General features: G+C 45.9%; 1 protein-coding gene across 1 annotated transcript; it reads right to left on the bottom strand.

Moving 5' to 3' along the window:
* Positions 1 to 152: 152 nt before the first annotated feature.
* Positions 153 to 1,511, bottom strand: LOC125512283 (putative expansin-A30). The gene is made up of 2 exons (XM_048677383.2): positions 1,168 to 1,511; positions 153 to 1,068 (listed from the first exon to the last, which is right to left on the bottom strand). Exons 1-2 carry the CDS (start codon positions 1,319 to 1,321, stop codon positions 443 to 445), a joined length of 780 nt encoding a protein of 259 aa, XP_048533340.1. The 5' UTR covers positions 1,322 to 1,511; the 3' UTR covers positions 153 to 442.
* Between the last annotated feature and the right edge of the window lie 16,550 nt (positions 1,512 to 18,061).

The following is an 18,061-nucleotide window of genomic DNA, read 5'->3' as shown; positions in this document are numbered from 1 at the left end:
GGGGGCGGGTGTTCAACAAAGTTATGATTCTCTGTAGGCGATTTCTTGTCAGGAGAATTGATCTGTGCTTGTTATTTTTACAAGTCAGTATTCTTGTGGCTTGGTGTTATTAGGGTTGTAGCAACTTTAGTCTGTCCACCAGCCACCTCTGATTGCACTGAAAATTCTTAATTGAACTAGGTTTTTTTAGGCACAATACAATCTGCAAATCTTTTGCTTTGATCGTGCTACAGAGTTTTCACTGTCATTGCGTACGTCAAACCCCCACGCTCTTCACATGGACGGCGGCAACGCGCGACAGGGTCCTAGAAATAACTGAAAATAAGAAAGGAAGCAACGAAAACGGTATGGTCAATGATCATCCCAGCAATAGCGCCGCAGAGCGTTGTCAGTGTCACAGCTCTTGCTTCTTTTGCTGTGCCTCAGACCTTCGCTTCGACTCCTATTTGAAGTTGGCGCGAGCCTGGTACGTGAGCCCAATGCTCCAGCTCGCCGGCGTGGCGTCGGCGGCGATGATGGTCAACCCGGTGGTGTAGGAGGTGAGCTTGAAGCTGAGCGCCTGGCCGCCGAGCTGCCCGAACGCCTGGTACGAGGCGCCCCAGTTGTGGCTCATGCGCAGCCACCCCATACCGCCATTGCCCTTCACCCACATCTCCCCGACGTCGCCGGCGCCGCCGACGTTGGTGACGTACACCAGCAGCCAGTGCGGGTTCCCCTGGAACGCGAACCGGATCCCGCCCTTGCGCATGCACGGCACCCTGCGGTACATGACGGGGACGATGCCCGCATGCCAGTCGGCCATCTTCTTGAAGGCCGGGATGGCGAGGTCGAAGTGGGTGCGCGGCGGGTTGCACCAGCCGCCGTTGTTGGTGTCCTGCGCCCAGTTGGGCGGGCACAGGTTGGTCGCGGTCACCGTGATCACCGGCGAGCCCCTGTAGCAGGCCGTGGCTTTCACGCACCGGATCTGGTAGCACGTCCCGCACCCGTAGCCGTCCAGGAACAGCGTCGAGCTCAGCGCCGCCGTGTCCGCGCCGTACCCCGCCGTGATGTCGTACCCGCACGCCCCGCCTGCGAGAACACAAGCACGATACATCAGCATAACAAGGAACCGAATAAGCATGCATGGTCATTGACCAATGTAGTACGTGTGCAGTGCAGGCGACGTACCCATCGTCTCGGCCGTAGCCTCGTCGCCGTAGAACGTGGCGTGGGCGGGAGTCCACTGCATGGCCCTGAACCTGGCGTCCACGGTGGTGGCCCCGCCGGCAAGGGAGACGAGGAGGACCAAGACGGCCGCGGACTTGGACGCAGCAGAAGCCATTGCCTTCGCTTCGCTTTGCCTTGTAGCGCTCTCTTCTTGGCTGAGTTCTGTCAGAAGATGGCATGGGGCGAGTGGATTTATAGTGTGCACTACGTCGGATTGGATCAATCAGTGTGGTGGTTAGATCAGCCGGTGATGATTGTGGAGGAACATATATCGTTCAATCTTCGGGAGAAGTCGTGCCTGCACGCAGTCGCGAAATCGTGGAGATTTGTACGGCGTGCCATACGTGCGGGCAAGGAACCGAGCTGTACTCTGTTATTCTGCCGTTTTGCTGGTAGGCCGGATTTTGTATGTTTTTCTCCTTCGAAAAGGAATTTTGCATGTTGGAACTGTGTCTTTTAATTTCTGATCACGATATGTTATTTTTCTGGGAGAGATCGGATAGGTAAACATTCTTATTCTAGGTTGGACAGAGTTATACATATACAATGAACAGGCCCGGGTGTCTGCCCCGCGGCTCCCTTTCCGCAAAAGCAGCTGATCTTGGCCGTCGGATCAATGATTAAGTAGCCACGGGCACGGAAGGCCGGACCTCACCCAAATAAAAACATTTTTTCAAGCTTATTTCCTTGAGCTATAAAGAAAAGAGCAATGCAATTCCAACATAAATTGTCCACCATAAAAAAAACTTCTCTATGCCTTTATGTAGACCCCCCCCTAGTAGATAAGGTACTTAAAACAAACTCAAAACTAGCACTACTACACAGGCTGAAGAGAATGACCTCGAAAAATAATAAGGTCTTAAAAATGTTTTGTTTAAGGTCGTTGATACATGTCCAAAGAAGGCAAATGTCTCTCAATCTAATCGTGATTCATCACGAGAGGCATGTTTTGAAATAGCAGATGTTTAGTGACTTGGCTAAACATAACAATATCATCGATTATGCGAGGGGTATGATGACCCACAAGTATAGGGAATCAATTATAGCTCTTTTCGATAAGTAAGAGTGTCGAACCTAACAAGGAGCAGAGGGAAATGACAAGTAGTTTTCAGTAAGGTAGTGTCTACAAGTGCTGAATTTGTAAGTAGCGAGTAGTTTGATAGCAAGATAGTTTGTAACGAGTAAGTAACGATAATAGTAATAAGTATGCAGCAAGGTAGCCCAATCCTTTTGAGGCAAAGGACAGTCCAAAACGGTTTCTTATAATGAGCAAAGCGTTCTTGAGGGTACATGGGAATTTCACCTAGTCACTTTCATCATATTGGTTTGATTTGTGTTCGCTACTTTGATAATTTGATATGTGAGTGGACCGGTGCTTAGGTGTTGTTCTTACTTGAACAAACCCCCTACTTATGATTAACCCTCCTTAGGTCAAAACCACTTATATACCAAAAGATGGGCAACGGAGGTGGGCCGAGGAGGCCACAACCCACCAGGGCGCGCCAGGGGGCCCTGGCGCACCCAGGTGGGTTGTGCCCATCTAGTGGGCCCCCTCTGGTGTTTATTGGCTCCAATATTTCTCAATAATTCATAAAAATTCTTCGTAAAGTTTCAGCTCATTTGGAGTTGTGCAGAATAAGTGGCTTGACGTAGATTTTCTAGGTCCAGATTTTCAGCTACCAGAATTCTCCCTCTTGATGTGTTCCTTATAAATTATAAGAGAAAAGGCATTAGAATTACTCAAAAAAGCATTATTACGAATAAAAATATTATAAATAACAATAAGGAAACATGATGCAAAATAGACGTATCAACTCCCCCAAGCTTAGAGCTCGCTTGTCCTCAAGCGAAAACCAAAATCGAAAAACATGTCCACATGCTTTGAGAGAGAGGTGTCGATAAAAACAAAATACAGACATAGAAGCATCATGTTGATTATTATAACATCAACAAGATTAAACAAAAGACTTTTATCATATACTTCTCATGAATAAGTAACAGTTCATCACATAATCGAAGTATAAAACAAAAACTCTATTAGAAACCAACAAACTACACTACAAAAAAAGACACATCCGTGACATTTTGGTTCGAACGAAATTTTTTCCTGTCATGCTTATGACACTTTTATGACGATAATTGTGACAAAACCCGGTATCATCATAGATGTGGTGGGGTCCTACTTCTATGACAAAAAATCATGACAAAAAATGGGCTTTTCGTCCTGGGCGGGCCGAAGACGCAGCTGCATGACATTCTTTGGGCCGTCCACGATGGAAAAAACCAAGGTAGAAGCGAGGGCGAGGAAAATATCAGGGTGTTCCCGGTTACGGTGAGTGGTCGGGGGCCGAGTGATGCGTGTTTCTCTCGTACGTGTGTGCGAAGCGTTGGGCTCTAACTGAACCCGAGCGAGGCGTTGTGCTCTAACTAAACCCGAGCGATTGCACTGCAGGCTACCGTTACTGAACCCGAGCGATCGATCGATCCCTTGATGTTAACTGAACCCGAGTGATTCCTGAAGGAAATATGCCCTAGAGGCAATAATAAAGTTATTATTTATTTCCTTATATCATGATAAAAGTTTATTATTCATGCTAGAATTGTATTAACCGGAAACATAATACATGTGTGAATACATAGACAAACAGAGTGTCACTAGTATGCCTCTACTTGACTAGCTCGTTAATCAAAGATGGTTATGTTTCCTAACCATGGACAAAGAGTTGTTATTTGATTAACGGGATCACATCATTACTTGAATGATCTGATTGACATGACCCATTACATTATCTTAGCACCCGATCGTTTAGTATGTTGCTATTGCTTTCTTCATGACTTATACATGTTCCTATGACTATGAGATTATGCAACTCCCGTTTGCCAGAGGAACACTTTGTGTGCTACCAAACGTCACAACGTAACTGGGTGATTATAAAGGAGCTCTACAGGTGTCTCCAAAGGTACATGTTGGGTTGGCGTATTTCGAGATTAGGATTTGTCACTCCGATTGTCGGAGAGGTATCTCTGGGCCCTCTCGGTAATGCACATCACTTAAGCCTTGCAAGCATTGCAACTAATGAGTTAGTTGCGGGATGATGTATTACAGAACGAGTAAAGAGACTTGCCGGTAACGAGATTGAACTAGGTATAGGATACCGACGATCGAATCTCGGGCAAGTAACATACCGATGACAAAGGGAACAACGTATGTTGTTATGTGGTCTGACCGATAAAAGATCTTCGTAGAATATGTAGGAGCCAATATGAGCATCCAGGTTCCGCTATTGGTTATTGACCGGAGACGTGTCTCGGTCATGTCTACATTGTTCTCGAACCCGTAGGGTCCGCACGCTTAAGGTTACGATGACAGTTATATTATGAGTTTATGCATTTTGATGTACCGAAGGTTGTTCGGAGTCCCGGATGTGATCACGGACATGACGAGGAGTCTCGAAATGGTCGAGACATAAAGATTGATATATTGGAAGCCTATGTTTGGATATCGGAAGTGTTCCGGGTGAAATCGGGATTTTACCGGAGTACCGGGAGGTTACCGGAACCCCCCGGGAGGTATATGGGCCTTAGTGGGCCTTAGTGGAAGAGAGGAGAGGTGGCCAGAGATGGGCCGCGCGCCCCTCCTCCCCTTGGTCCGAATTGGACAAGGAGAGGGGGCCGGCCCCCTTCCTCCTCTCTCTCCTCTTTCCCCCCTCCACGAATCCTATTCCAACTAGGAAAGGGGGGGAGTCCTACTCCCAGAAGGAGTAGGACTCCTCCTGGCGCGCCACACCTTGGCCGGCCGGCCCCCCTCCCTTGAACCTTTATATACGGAGGCAGGGGCACCCCTAGAGACACAAGTTGATCCACGTGATCATATTCTTAGCCGTGTGCGGTGCCCCCCTTCCACCATAGTCCTCGATAATATTGTAGTGGTGCTTAGGCAAAGCCCTGCGACGGTAGTACATCAAGATCGTCACCACACCGTCGTGCTGACGGAACTCTTCCCCGACACTTTGCTGGATCGGAGTCCGGGGATCGTCATCGAGCTGAACGTGTGCTAGAACTCGGAGGTGCCGTAGTTTCGGTGCTTGATCGGTCGGGCCGTGGAGACGTACGACTACATCAACCAAACGCTTCCGTTGTCGATCTACAAGGGTACGTAGATCATACTCTCCCCTCTCGTTGCTATGCATCACCATGATCTTGCGTGAGCGTAGGAATTTTTTTGAAATTACTACGAAACCCAACAGTGGCATCCGAGCCTAGGTTTTATATGTTGATGTTATATGCACGAGTAGAACACAAGTGAGTTGTGGGAGATATAAGTCATACTGCTTACCAGCATGTCATACTTTGGTTCGGCGGTATTGTTGGACGAAGAGGCCCGGACCAACATTACGCGTACGCTTACGCGAGACCGGTTCTCCCGACGTGCTTTGCACATAGGTGGCTTGCGGGTGACAGTTTCTCCAACTTTAGTTGAACCGAGTGTGGCTACGCCCGGTCCTTGCGAAGGTTAAAACAGCACCAACTTGACAAACTATCGTTGTGATTTTGATGCGTAGGTAAGATTGGTTCTTGCTTAAGCCCGTAGCAACCACGTAAAACATGCAACAACAAAGTAGAGGACGTCTAACTTGTTTTTGCAAGGCATGTTGTGATGTGATATGGTCAAGACATGATGCTAAATTTTATTGTATGAGATGATCATGTTTTGTAACCGAGTTATCGGCAACTGGCAGGAGCTATATGGTTGTCACTTTATTGTATGCAATGCAATCACGCTGTAATGCTTTACTTTATCACTAAGTGGTAGCGATAGTCGTGGAAGCATAAGATTGGCGAGACGACAACGATGCTACGATGGAGATCAAGGTGTCGCGCCGGTGACGATGGTGATCATGACGGTGCTTCGGAGATGGAGATCACAAGCACAAGATGATGATGGCCATATCATATCACTTATATTGATTGCATGTGATGTTTATCTTTTATGCATCTTATCTTGCTTTGATTGACGGTAGCATTATAAGATGATCTCTCACTAAATTATCAAGAAGTGTTCTCCCTGAGTATGCACCGTTGCGAAAGTTCTTCGTGCTGAGACACCACGTGATGATCGGGTGTGATAGGCTCTACGTTCAAATACAACGGGTGCAAAACAGTTGCACACGCGGAATACTCAGGTTATACTTGACGAGCCAAGCATATACAGATATGGCCTCGGAACACGGAGACCGAAAGGTCGAGCGTGAATCATATAGTAGATATGATCAACATAGTGATGTTCACCAATGAAACTACTCCATCTCACGTGATGATCGGGCATGGTTTAGTTGATTTGGATCACGTAATCACTTAGATGATTAGAGGGATGTCTTTCTAAGTGGGAGTTCTTTAAGTAATATGATTAACTGAACCTAAATTTATCATGAACTTAGTACCTGATAGTATCTTGCTTGTTTATGTATGATTGTAGATAAATGGCCCGTGCTGTTGTTCCGTTGAATTTTAATGCGTTCCTTGAGAAAGCAAAGTTGAAAGATGATGGTAGCAATTACACGGACTGGGTCCGTAACTTGAGGATTATCCTCATTGCTGCACAGAAGAATTACGTCCTGGAAGCACCGCTGGGTGCCAGGCCTGCTGCTGGAGCAACACCAGATGTTGTGAACGTCTGGCAGAGCAAAGCTGATGACTACTCGATAGTTCAGTGTGCCATGCTTTACGGCTTAGAACCGGGACTTCAACGACGTTTTGAACGTCATGGAGCATATGAGATGTTCCAGGAGTTGAAGTTAATATTTCAAGCAAATGCCCGGATTGAGAGATATGAAGTCTCCAATAAGTTCTATAGCTGCAAAATGGAGGAGAACAGTTCTGTCAGTGAGCATATACTCAAAATGTCTGGGTATAATAATCACTTGATTCAAATGGGAGTTAATTTTCCAGATGATTGCGTCATTGACAGAATTCTCCAATCACTGCCACCAAGCTACAAGAGCTTCGTGATGAACTATAATATGCAAGGGATGAATAAGACTATTCCCGAGCTCTTCGCAATGCTGAAAGATGCGGAGGTAGAAATCAAAAAGGAGCATCAAGTGTTGATGGTCAACAAGACCACTAGTTTCAAGAAAAAGGGCAAAGGGAAGAAGAAGGGGAACTTCAAGAAGAACAGCAAGCAAGTTGCTGCTCAAGAGAAGAAACCCAAGTTTGGACCTAAGCCTGAAACTGAGTGCTTCTACTGCAAGCAGACTGGTCACTGGAAGCGGAACTGCCCCAAGTATTTGGCGGATAAGAAGGATGGCAAGGTGAACAAAGGTATATGTGATATACATATTATTGATGTGTACCTTACTGATGCTCGCAGTAGCACCTGGGTATTTGATACTGGTTCTGTTGCTAATATTTGCAACTCGAAACAGGGACTACGGATTAAGCGAAGATTGGCTAAGGACGAGGTGATGATGCGCGTGGGAAATGGTTCCAAAGTCGATGTGATCGCGGTCGGCACGCTACCTCTACATCTACCTTCGGGATTAATATTAGACCTAAATAATTGTTATTTGGTGCCAGCGTTAAGCATGAACATTATATCTGGATCTTGTTTGATGCGAGACGGTTATTCATTTAAATCAGAGAATAATGGTTGTTCTATTTATATGAGTAATATCTTTTATGGTCATGCACCCCTGAAGAGTGGTCTATTCTTATTGAATCTCGATAGTAGTAACACACATATTCATAATGTTGAAACCAAAAGATGCAGAGTTGATAATGATAGTGCAACTTATTTGTGGCACTGCCGTTTAGGTCATATCGGTGTAAAGCGCATGAAGAAACTCCATACTGATGGACTTTTGGAACCACTTGATTATGAATCACTTGGTACTTGCGAACCGTGCCTCATGGGCAAGATGACTAAAACGCCGTTCTCTGGTACTATGGAGAGAGCAACAGATTTGTTGGAAATCATACATACAGATGTATGTGGTCCGATGAATATTGAGGCTCGTGGCAGATATCGTTATTTTCTCACCTTCACAGATGATTTAAGCAGATATGGGTATATCTACTTAATGAAACATAAGTCTGAAACATTTGAAAAGTTCAAAGAATTTCAGAGTGAAGTTGAAAATCATCGTAACAAGAAAATAAAGTTTCTACGATCTGATCGTGGAGGAGAATATTTGCGTTACGAGTTTGGTGTACATTTGAAACAATGCGGAATAGTTTCGCAACTCACTCCACCCGGAACACCACAGCGTAATGGTGTGTCCGAACGTCGTAATCGTACTTTACTAGATATGGTGCGATCTATGATGTCTCTTACTGATTTACCGCTATCATTTTGGGGTTATGCTTTGGAGACGGCCGCATTCACGTTAAATAGGGCACCATCAAAATCCGTTGCGACGACGCCTTATGAACTATGGTTTGGCAAGAAACCAAAGTTGTCATTTCTGAAAGTTTGGGGCTGCGATGCTTATGTGAAAAAGCTTCAACCTGATAAGCTCGAACCCAAATCGGAGAAATGTGTCTTCATAGGATATCCAAAGGAGACTATTGGATACACCTTCTATCACAGATCCGAAGGCAAGACTTTTGTTGCTAAGTTCGGAAACTTTCTGGAAAAGGAGTTTCTCTCGAAAGAAGTGAGTGGGAGGAAAGTAGAACTTGACGAGGTAACTGTACCTGCTCCCTTATTGGAAAGTAGTGCATCACAGAAAACTGTTTCTGTGACACCTACACCAATTAGTGAGGAAGCTAATGATAATGATCATGAAACTTCAGAACAAGATACTACTGAACCTCGTAGATCAACCAGAGTGAGATCCGCACCAGAGTGGTACGGTAATCCTGTTCTGGAAGTCATGCTACTAGATCATGATGAACCTACGAACTATGAAGAAGCGATGGTGAGCCCAGATTCCGCAAAATGGCTTGAAGCCATGAAATCTGAGATGGGATCCATGTATGAGAACAAAGTATGGACTTTGGTTGACTTGCCCAATGATCGGCAAGCAATTGAGAATAAATGGATCTTCAAGAAGAAGACTGACGCCGACGGTAATATTACTGTCTACAAAGTTCGACTTGTCGCAAACGGGTTTCGGCAAGTTCAAGGGATTGACTACGATGAGACCTTCTCACCTGTAGCGATGCTTAAGTCTGTCCGAATCATGTTAGCAATTGCCGCATTTTATGATTATGAAATTTGGCAGATGGATGTCAAAACTGCATTCCTGAATGGATTTCTGGAAGAAGAGTTGTATATGATGCAACCGGAAGGTTTTGTCGATCCAAAGGGAGCTAACAAAGTGTGCAAGCTCCAGTGATCCATTTATGGACTGGTGCAAGCCTCTCGGAGTTGGAATAAACGCTTTGATAGTGTGATCAAAGCATTTGGTTTTATACAGACTTTTGGAGAAGCCTGTATTTACAAGAAAGTGACTGGGAGCTCTGTAGCATTTCTGATATTATATGTGGATGACATATTACTGATTGGAAATGATATAGAATTTCTGGATAGCATAAAGGGATACTTGAATAAGAGTTTTTCAATGAAAGACCTCGGTGAAGCTGCTTACATATTAGGCATAAAGATCTATAGAGATAGATCAAGACGTTTAATTGGACTTTCACAAAGCACATACCTTGACAAGATTTTGAAGAAGTTCAAAATGGATCAAGCAAAGAGAGGGTTCTTGCCTGTGTTACAAGGTGTGAAGTTGAGTCGGACTCAATGCCCGACCACTGCAGAAGATAGAGAGAAGATGAAAGATGTTCCCTATGCTTCAGCCATAGGCTCTATCATGTATGCAATGCTGTGTACCAGACCTGATGTGTGCCTTGCTATAAGTCTAGCAGGGAGGTACCAAAGTAATCCAGGAGTGGATCACTGGACAGCGGTCAAGAACATCCTGAAGTACCTGAAAAGGACTAAGGATATGTTTCTCGTATATGGAGGTGACAAAGAGCTCATCGTAAACGGTTACGTTGATGCAAGCTTTGACACTGATCCGGACGATTCTAAATCGCAAACCGAATACGTGTTTACATTAAATGGTGGAGCTGTCAGTTGGTGCAGTTCTAAACAGAGCGTCGTGGTGGGATCTACGTGTGAAGCGGAATACATAGCTGCTTCGGAAGCAGCGAATGAAGGAGTCTGGATGAAGGAGTTCATATCTGATCTAGGTGTCATACTAGTGCATCGGGTCCAATGAAAATCTTTTGTGACAATACTGGTGCAATTGGCTTGGCGAAGGAATCCAGATTTCACAAGAGAACCAAGCACATCAAGAGACGCTTCAATTCCATCCGGGATCTAGTTCAGGTGGGAGACATAGAGATTTGCAAGATACATACGGATCTGAATGTTGCAGACCCGTTGACTAAGCCTCTTCCACGAGCAAAACATGATCAGCACCAAGGCTCCATGGGTGTTAGAATCATTACTGTATAATCTAGATTATTGACTCTAGTGCAAGTGGGAGACTGAAGGAAATATGCCCTAGAGGCAATAATAAAGTTATTATTTATTTCCTTATATCATGATAAAAGTTTATTATTCATGCTAGAATTGTATTAACCGGAAACATAATACATGTGTGAATACATAGACAAACAGAGTGTCACTAGTATGCCTCTACTTGACTAGCTCGTTAATCAAAGATGGTTATGTTTCCTAACCATGGACAAAGAGTTGTTATTTGATTAACGGGATCACATCATTAGTTGAATGATCTGATTGACATGACCCATTCCATTAGCTTAGCACCCGATCGTTTAGTATGTTGCTATTGCTTTCTTCATAACTTATACATGTTCCTATGACTATGAGATTATGCAACTCCCGTTTGCCAGAGGAACACTTTGTGTGCTACCAAACGTCACAACGTAACTGGGTGATTATAAAGGAGCTCTACAGGTGTCTCCAAAGGTACATGTTGGGTTGGCGTATTTCGAGATTAGGATTTGTCACTCCGATTGTCGGAGAGGTATCTCTGGGCCCTCTCGGTAATGCACATCACTTAAGCCTTGCAAGCATTGCAACTAATGAGTTAGTTGTGGGATGATGTATTACAGAACAAGTAAAGAGACTTGCCAGTAACGAGATTGAACTAGGTATAGGATACCGACGATCGAATCTCGGGCAAGTAACATACCGATGGCAAAGGGAACAATGTATGTTGTTATGCGGTCTGACCGATAAAAGATCTTCGTAGAATATGTAGGAGCCAATATGAGCATCCAGGTTCCGCTATTGGTTATTGACCGGAGACGTGTCTCGGTCATGTCTACATTGTTCTCGAACCCGTAGGGTCCGCACGCTTAAGGTTACGATGACAGTTATATTATGAGTTTATGCATTTTGATGTACCGAAGGTTGTTCGGAGTCCCGGATGTGATCACGGACATGACGAGGAGTCTCGAAATGGTCGAGACATAAAGATTGATATATTGGAAGCCTATGTTTGGATATCGGAAGTGTTCCGGGTGAAATCGGGATTTTACCGGAGTACCGGGAGGTTACCGGAACCCCCCGGGAGGTATATGGGCCTTAGTGGAAGAGAGGAGAGGTGGCCAGAGATGGGCCGCGCGCCCCTCCTCCCCTTGGTCCGAATTGGACAAGGAGAGGGGGCCGGCCCCCTTCCTCCTCTCTCTCCTCTTTCCCCCCTCCACGAATCCTATTCCAACTAGGAAAGGGGGGGAGTCCTACTCCCAGAAGGAGTAGGACTCCTCCTGGCGCGCCACACCTTGGCCGGCCGGCCCCCCTCCCTTGAACCTTTATATACGGAGGCAGGGGCACCCCTAGAGACACAAGTTGATCCACGTGATCATATTCTTAGCCGTGTGCGGTGCCCCCTTCCACCATAGTCCTCGATAATATTGTAGCGGTGCTTAGGCGAAGCCCTGCGACGGTAGTACATCAAGATCGTCACCACGCCGTCGTGCTGACGGAACTCTTCCCCGACACTTTGCTGGATCGGAGTCCGGGGATCGTCATCGAGCTGAACGTGTGCTAGAACTTGGAGGTGCCGTAGTTTCGGTGCTTGATCGGTCGGGCCGTGGAGACGTACGACTACATCAACCAAACACTTCCGTTGTCGATCTACAAGGGTACGTAGATCATACTCTCCCCTCTCGTTGCTATGCATCACCATGATCTTGCGTGAGCGTAGGAAATTTTTTGAAATTACTACGAAACCCAACAATTCCTTCGGTACTGCTGCTAACTGAAGCCGATCGAACACTGCTGCCTCCTTCTCTTGATGAACAGTGAGCGTTGTTGAGGGGGTTTGGATGAACAATTCTCGGTGGGGGTTGGATGAACAGGACCCCGTGGTAGTAGAGGCTGTTGCCGCTGGATGAACAATACCCTGATCGATCGAGCCGGTGGATGAATAGGACCCCGTGAAGGGCTGGATGAACAGGACCCCGTGGAGGGCTGGATGAACAGTAGTCGATGGAGGGCTGGTTGAACAGTAGCCGGTGGAGGGCTGGATGAACAGTAGCTGGTGGAGGGGTGATTGAACAGGACCCCGTGGAGAGGGCTGGGTGAACAGTAGCTGGTGGAGGAGCGCGCGGTGGAGGCTGGATGAACAAGAGCTTGTGGATGAACAGTCGCAGGTGGAGGCTGGAGGAGGTCGACGGTGGATGAACAGGAGCCCGTGGAGGCTGAAGGAGGTCGACAGTGGATATGAACAGTATCCCGTGGAGTCCCGTTTTGCGGTATGCCATACCCCTCCTGATGAACAGTGCCCCCCTTTCGACCGTAGCGCTCCAACACAAGTCAGTTTCCTCTGTTTTGCGGAACGCCACACCCCTCCCGATCAACAGGACCCCGTTTCGACCATAGGAGGTATGTTTCCTTCATTTTGCGGTACGCCAACAGGATCCCATTTCCACCGTGGCTGGTCAAACACAAGGCTGTTTCATCCGTTCTGCGGTATGCCAGACCTCGTTTCCATCGGTTGTTTTGTCCAAGCCAGTTGGCTCCCGATGAACACGATGACACATTCCGTTCCGACCCAGCCGGTTGCCTCCCCATGATCACGACGACGGCGCGGCTTCTCCGCTCCGACCCAGCCATGCACACGAGCCCTGGCTGTACGTATGCGCGAGTAGGCGTTTGAGACCCCGCCCGTATGTACGTATGTGGTAGTATTTTCTTTCTTGCACCCTGGCCGCTGTACGTACATGTACATGCTACGTGCGCACCTCTACTACGACATGTGCGCGCCTCTACATCGACCAGTATGTACGTACACGTTCGCGACCAAAACGACAATGCTACGTACGCTTTGACCAGGTGGGTCCCGACTGTCAGGCACTTCCTTGTGTGCGAAGATGTAGCTGGTGGGTCCCAGCAGTCAGGGGGGAAACATTTTTTTGTGAAATCATTATTTTCCGCGTAATAAGGAGGCACTTCCTTGCTACGGCCGTGGACCCAGCTGTCAGCCTCTCCACGTACAGTACGCTTCCGTTGGAAGTCGTTCCTTGACCACGTTGACCACGCCGCGCCGAGAGCACCAGGGCGGTGGACGACGGCGATGCCTAGGAAGGGGACGACGCGGAGCCGGGGAAGACGCGCCAGTGGATGCCCACGCAGAGGGGAGTACGTGGGTTGACTGCTTTGGCTGTGGTGTGAGGCTCCCGTCGCCGGAGAATAACATGAGGTGTGGGTGAGTATAGAGGGATGGCATGGCCAGTGGTGGCAGCACAGCTGGACACGGGAGGCAGGAGCCGGCGGCACGGCCGACGCTTGTTTGGACGGCTGGAGCAAGAAGACCAGAGGTTGAAGAAGCACTACGACTGTTGGATGGACATCGTACGACCACTGGAGCTAGAATCGTTATATTGACTAAGTTGACAAAGCCCTCGGTCCCCGTCATCTTAGTAGGCCCACAAGTCAGCCTCCCACTATGGTGGGTACTAGCTAGCAGGGGGAGTTCATTTTTTTGTGCGTAATAAGAAGACACTTCCTTGCGTGCAAAAATATAGCTGGTGGGTCCGACCTGTCAGCGGGGGAACGTTTTTTTCGCGAAATACAGAGGTCCTTCCGGTGGGTCCCAGCTGTTAGGTGGAGGAATCATTATTTTGCGCATAATAAGGTGGCATTTCCTTGCGTGCGGCCGTGGACCCAGTTGTCAGCCTCTCCACATATAGTCCACTTTCGATGCATGTCGTTCGTTGACCATGCCACGTCGAGAGCACCTGTGTGGTGGACGATGGCGAGGCCTAGGAAGGGAACGACACGGAGTCAGGAAAAACTCGGCAGTTGTTTCCCACGCGAAGGGAGTACAAGGGTTTATTGGTTCGTCTACCATCGCCAAAGAATAACAGCAGGTGTGGGTGAGTAGAGGGATGGCTAGGCCAGCGACGGGAGTACGATGGGGCGGTGAGGCCTGTGCGGCAGCACAGCCGGCCGCAGGAGGAGGAAGCAGGCAGTCCCATCGGCGCTTGTTTGAGCGGTTGGAGCAGGAAGAGCAGAGATTGAAGAAGCATGACGGCCGTTGGATGCACATCCAACAGTCACTGCTTGTGCATCAACCTTTTTTAGGAAAGCCTCAAATCTGTGAAAAACAACATACAACCCATCTGCCATTATTTCTAATAATTTACAACCCATTTGCTAATTCATAAGGTTTTTTTGGAACCCATATTGTTTTTGTAGCATTACAGCCCATAATGTGGCCACAGTTAAATTTTTTTACGAAATTTTGCATATTTCGATGCGGTCCGAACTGTTTTTAGTCCCGAAATTTTGAGTCACATTCAAACTTATTTTAAAAATAAATGTATATCAATATAAATCCAACAAATTGTCCACCCATAAAAATCAATGTAATTTAAAATCTCGGAATGAAAAAAAATTAAAACTAATTGCCGGTTTGATGTGTTTTAAAAATGTAGAGCACATTTCTCATTACTGATAGGCCATTTTTTTGGCCAGCCGAATGAAGCTCTCCTCGTCTTGCAAGATTTGCAGCCCAACAGGCCTGACAAAGCGACTTACTTGACAAATCACAAAAAATGGGTTAGCCATTGTCAGAAAGAAAAAAACTACTAGGCTAGTCTGTGGTAAACATAAAAGAAAAGGCTGTCCAGACAGGCGAGAGTGTTGTCTAACAATCCCAACTAGTGAAATAATATCTCTATTGACAAGCTTAATAGTAACAACAGGCATGCCAACAACAGATCTATGTTTATTTTTAGTATCGGGTCTAGCAATTCTAGCAGCTTCATCACAGAAGTAAATAACATGCCCATCAATATTATCGACCAAGAGATCATTAACCATAGCAATACTAGGTTTAACTTTAATTTGCTCAGAGGGTGTAGGTGTTCTAGCATTACTCTTACGAACCACAGTTGAAGCTTTAGCATGATCCTTTATTCTAACAGGGAAAGGTGGTTTCTCAATATAAACGGTAGGAACAATAGGATCAACATTATAAGTGATAGTCTTTTCTTCAACTTTAATATGTTCAACTACTTTTACTTCAATGGGAGGATGATATTTAAACCACTTCTCCTTAGGGAGATCAATATGAGTAGCAAATGATTCACAGAAAGAAGCTACTATCTCAGAGTCAAGTCCATATTTAGTGCTAAATTCATGGAAAGCATCGGTATCCATAAAAGATTTAACACAATCAAACTTAGGTGTTATACCAGACTCCTTACCATCATCGAGTTCCCAATCTTCAGAGTTGCGTTTAATTCTTTCCAATAAATCCCATATGAATTCAATAGTCTTCATCATAAAAGAACCAATATAAGAAGTATCGAGCATGGAGCTATTATTGAGAGAAAGCCGCGCATAAATTTTTTGAATAATAATTTCTCTTGAGAGTTCATGATTGGGGCATGAATATAACATTGACTTAAGCCTCCCCCAAGCTTGAGCGATACTTTATCCTTCGCGAGGCCAAAAATTATATATATAATTACGATCACGATGAACCAGATGCATAGGATAAAACTTCTGATGAAATTCCAATTTCAATCGGTTGTAGTTCCACGATCCAATATCATCACATAGCCTAAACCATGTCAATGTCTTTCCCTTCAAAGATAAAGGGAAGACCTTTTTCTTGATAATATCCTCGGGCATACCTGCAAGCTTAAATAATCCACAAACTTCATCCACATAGATTAGGTGCATATCAGGATGTAATGTTCCATCTCCTGTAAAAGGATTAGCTAGCAGTTTATCTATCATACCTGAAGGAATTTCAAAATAAACATTTTCAGTAGGTTCAGTAGGTTGAGGAGCAACTCTTTTCTCTACTGGTCGGGGTGAAGATACCCCGAAAAAGCCCCTCAAAGGATTATTTTCCATAGTAACAAGTGACAGTAAATTTCAGCACACTATATAAATTTTTTCTTACAAAATTCCACCTACCAAAGGCGCTTCACTCCTCGGCAACGGCGCCAGAAAAGAGTCTTGTTGACCCACAAGTATAGGGGATCTATTGTAGTCCTTTCGATAAGTAAGAGTGTCGGACCCAACGAGGAGCAGAAGGAAATGACAAGCAGTTTTCAGTATGGTATTCTCTACAAGCACTAAAATTATCGGTAACAGATAGTTTTGTGATAAGATAATTCGTAATGGGTAACAAGTAACAAAAGTAAACAAGGTGAAGCAAGGTGGCCCAATCCTTTTTGTAGCAAAGGACAAGCCTAGACAAACTCTTATGTAAAGGAAAGCGCTCCCGAGGACACATGAGAATTATCGTCAAGCTAGTTTTCATCATGCTCATATGATTCACGTTCGTTACTTTGATAATTTGTTATGTGGGTGGACTGGTGCTTGGGTACTGACCTTCCTTGGACAAGCATCCCACTTATGATTAACCCCCCTCGCAAGCATCCGCAACTACGAAAGAAGAATTAAGGTAAACCTAACCATAGCATGAAACATATGGATCCAAATCAGCCCCTTATGAAGCAACGCATAAACTAGGGTTTAAGCTTCTGTCACTCTAGCAACCCATCATCTACTTATTACTTCCCAATGACTTCCCCTAGGCCCAAACAATGGCGAATTGTCATGTAGTCGACGTTCACATAACACCACTAGAGGAAAGACAACATACATCTCATCAAAATATTGAACGAATACCAAATTCACATGACTACTTATAACAAGGCTTCTCCCATGTCCTCAGGAACAAACGTAGCTACTCACAAATCATATTCATGTTCATAATCATAGGGATATTAATGTGCATAAAGGATCTGAACATATAATCTTCCACCGATTAAACTAACTAGCATCAACTACAAGGAGTAATCAACACTACTAGCAACCCACAGGTACCAATCTGAGGTTTTGAGGCAAAGATCGGATACAAGCGATGAACTAGATTTGAGAGGAGATGGTGCTAGTGAAGATGTTGATGGAGATTGACCCCCTCCCGATGAGAGGGTCGATGGTGATGACGATGGTGATGATTTCCCCCCCTCCCCCCCCGGGGGGGATGTTTCCCCGGCAGAACAGCTCCGCCGGAGCCCTAAATTGGTTCCGCCAAGGTTCCGCCTCGAGATGGCGACACTTCGTCCTGAAAGCTTCCTTCTGATTGTTTCCAGGGCAAAATACACCTTATACGAGAAGATGGGCATCGGGGGGCTTCCAGGTGGCCCACGAGGCAGGGGGCGTGCCGGGGGGTAGGGGGCGCCCTCCACCCTCATTGACAGTGGGTGGGCCCCCTTGGTGCTTTCTTCACCCAATATTTTTAATATATTCCAAAACTGACTTTCTTGGAGTTTTAGGACTTTTGGAGTTATGCAGAATAGGTCTCTTATATTTGCTCCTTTTCTAGCCCAGAATTTGAGCTGTCGA

Source organism: Triticum urartu, chromosome 1A (genome assembly GCF_056163025.1).
Source record: "Triticum urartu cultivar PI428250 chromosome 1A, HENAU_Tu73, whole genome shotgun sequence".
In the NCBI taxonomy this organism is placed as follows: domain Eukaryota; kingdom Viridiplantae; phylum Streptophyta; class Magnoliopsida; order Poales; family Poaceae; genus Triticum; species Triticum urartu.
This window is presented reverse-complemented; position numbering and strand designations above follow the sequence as displayed.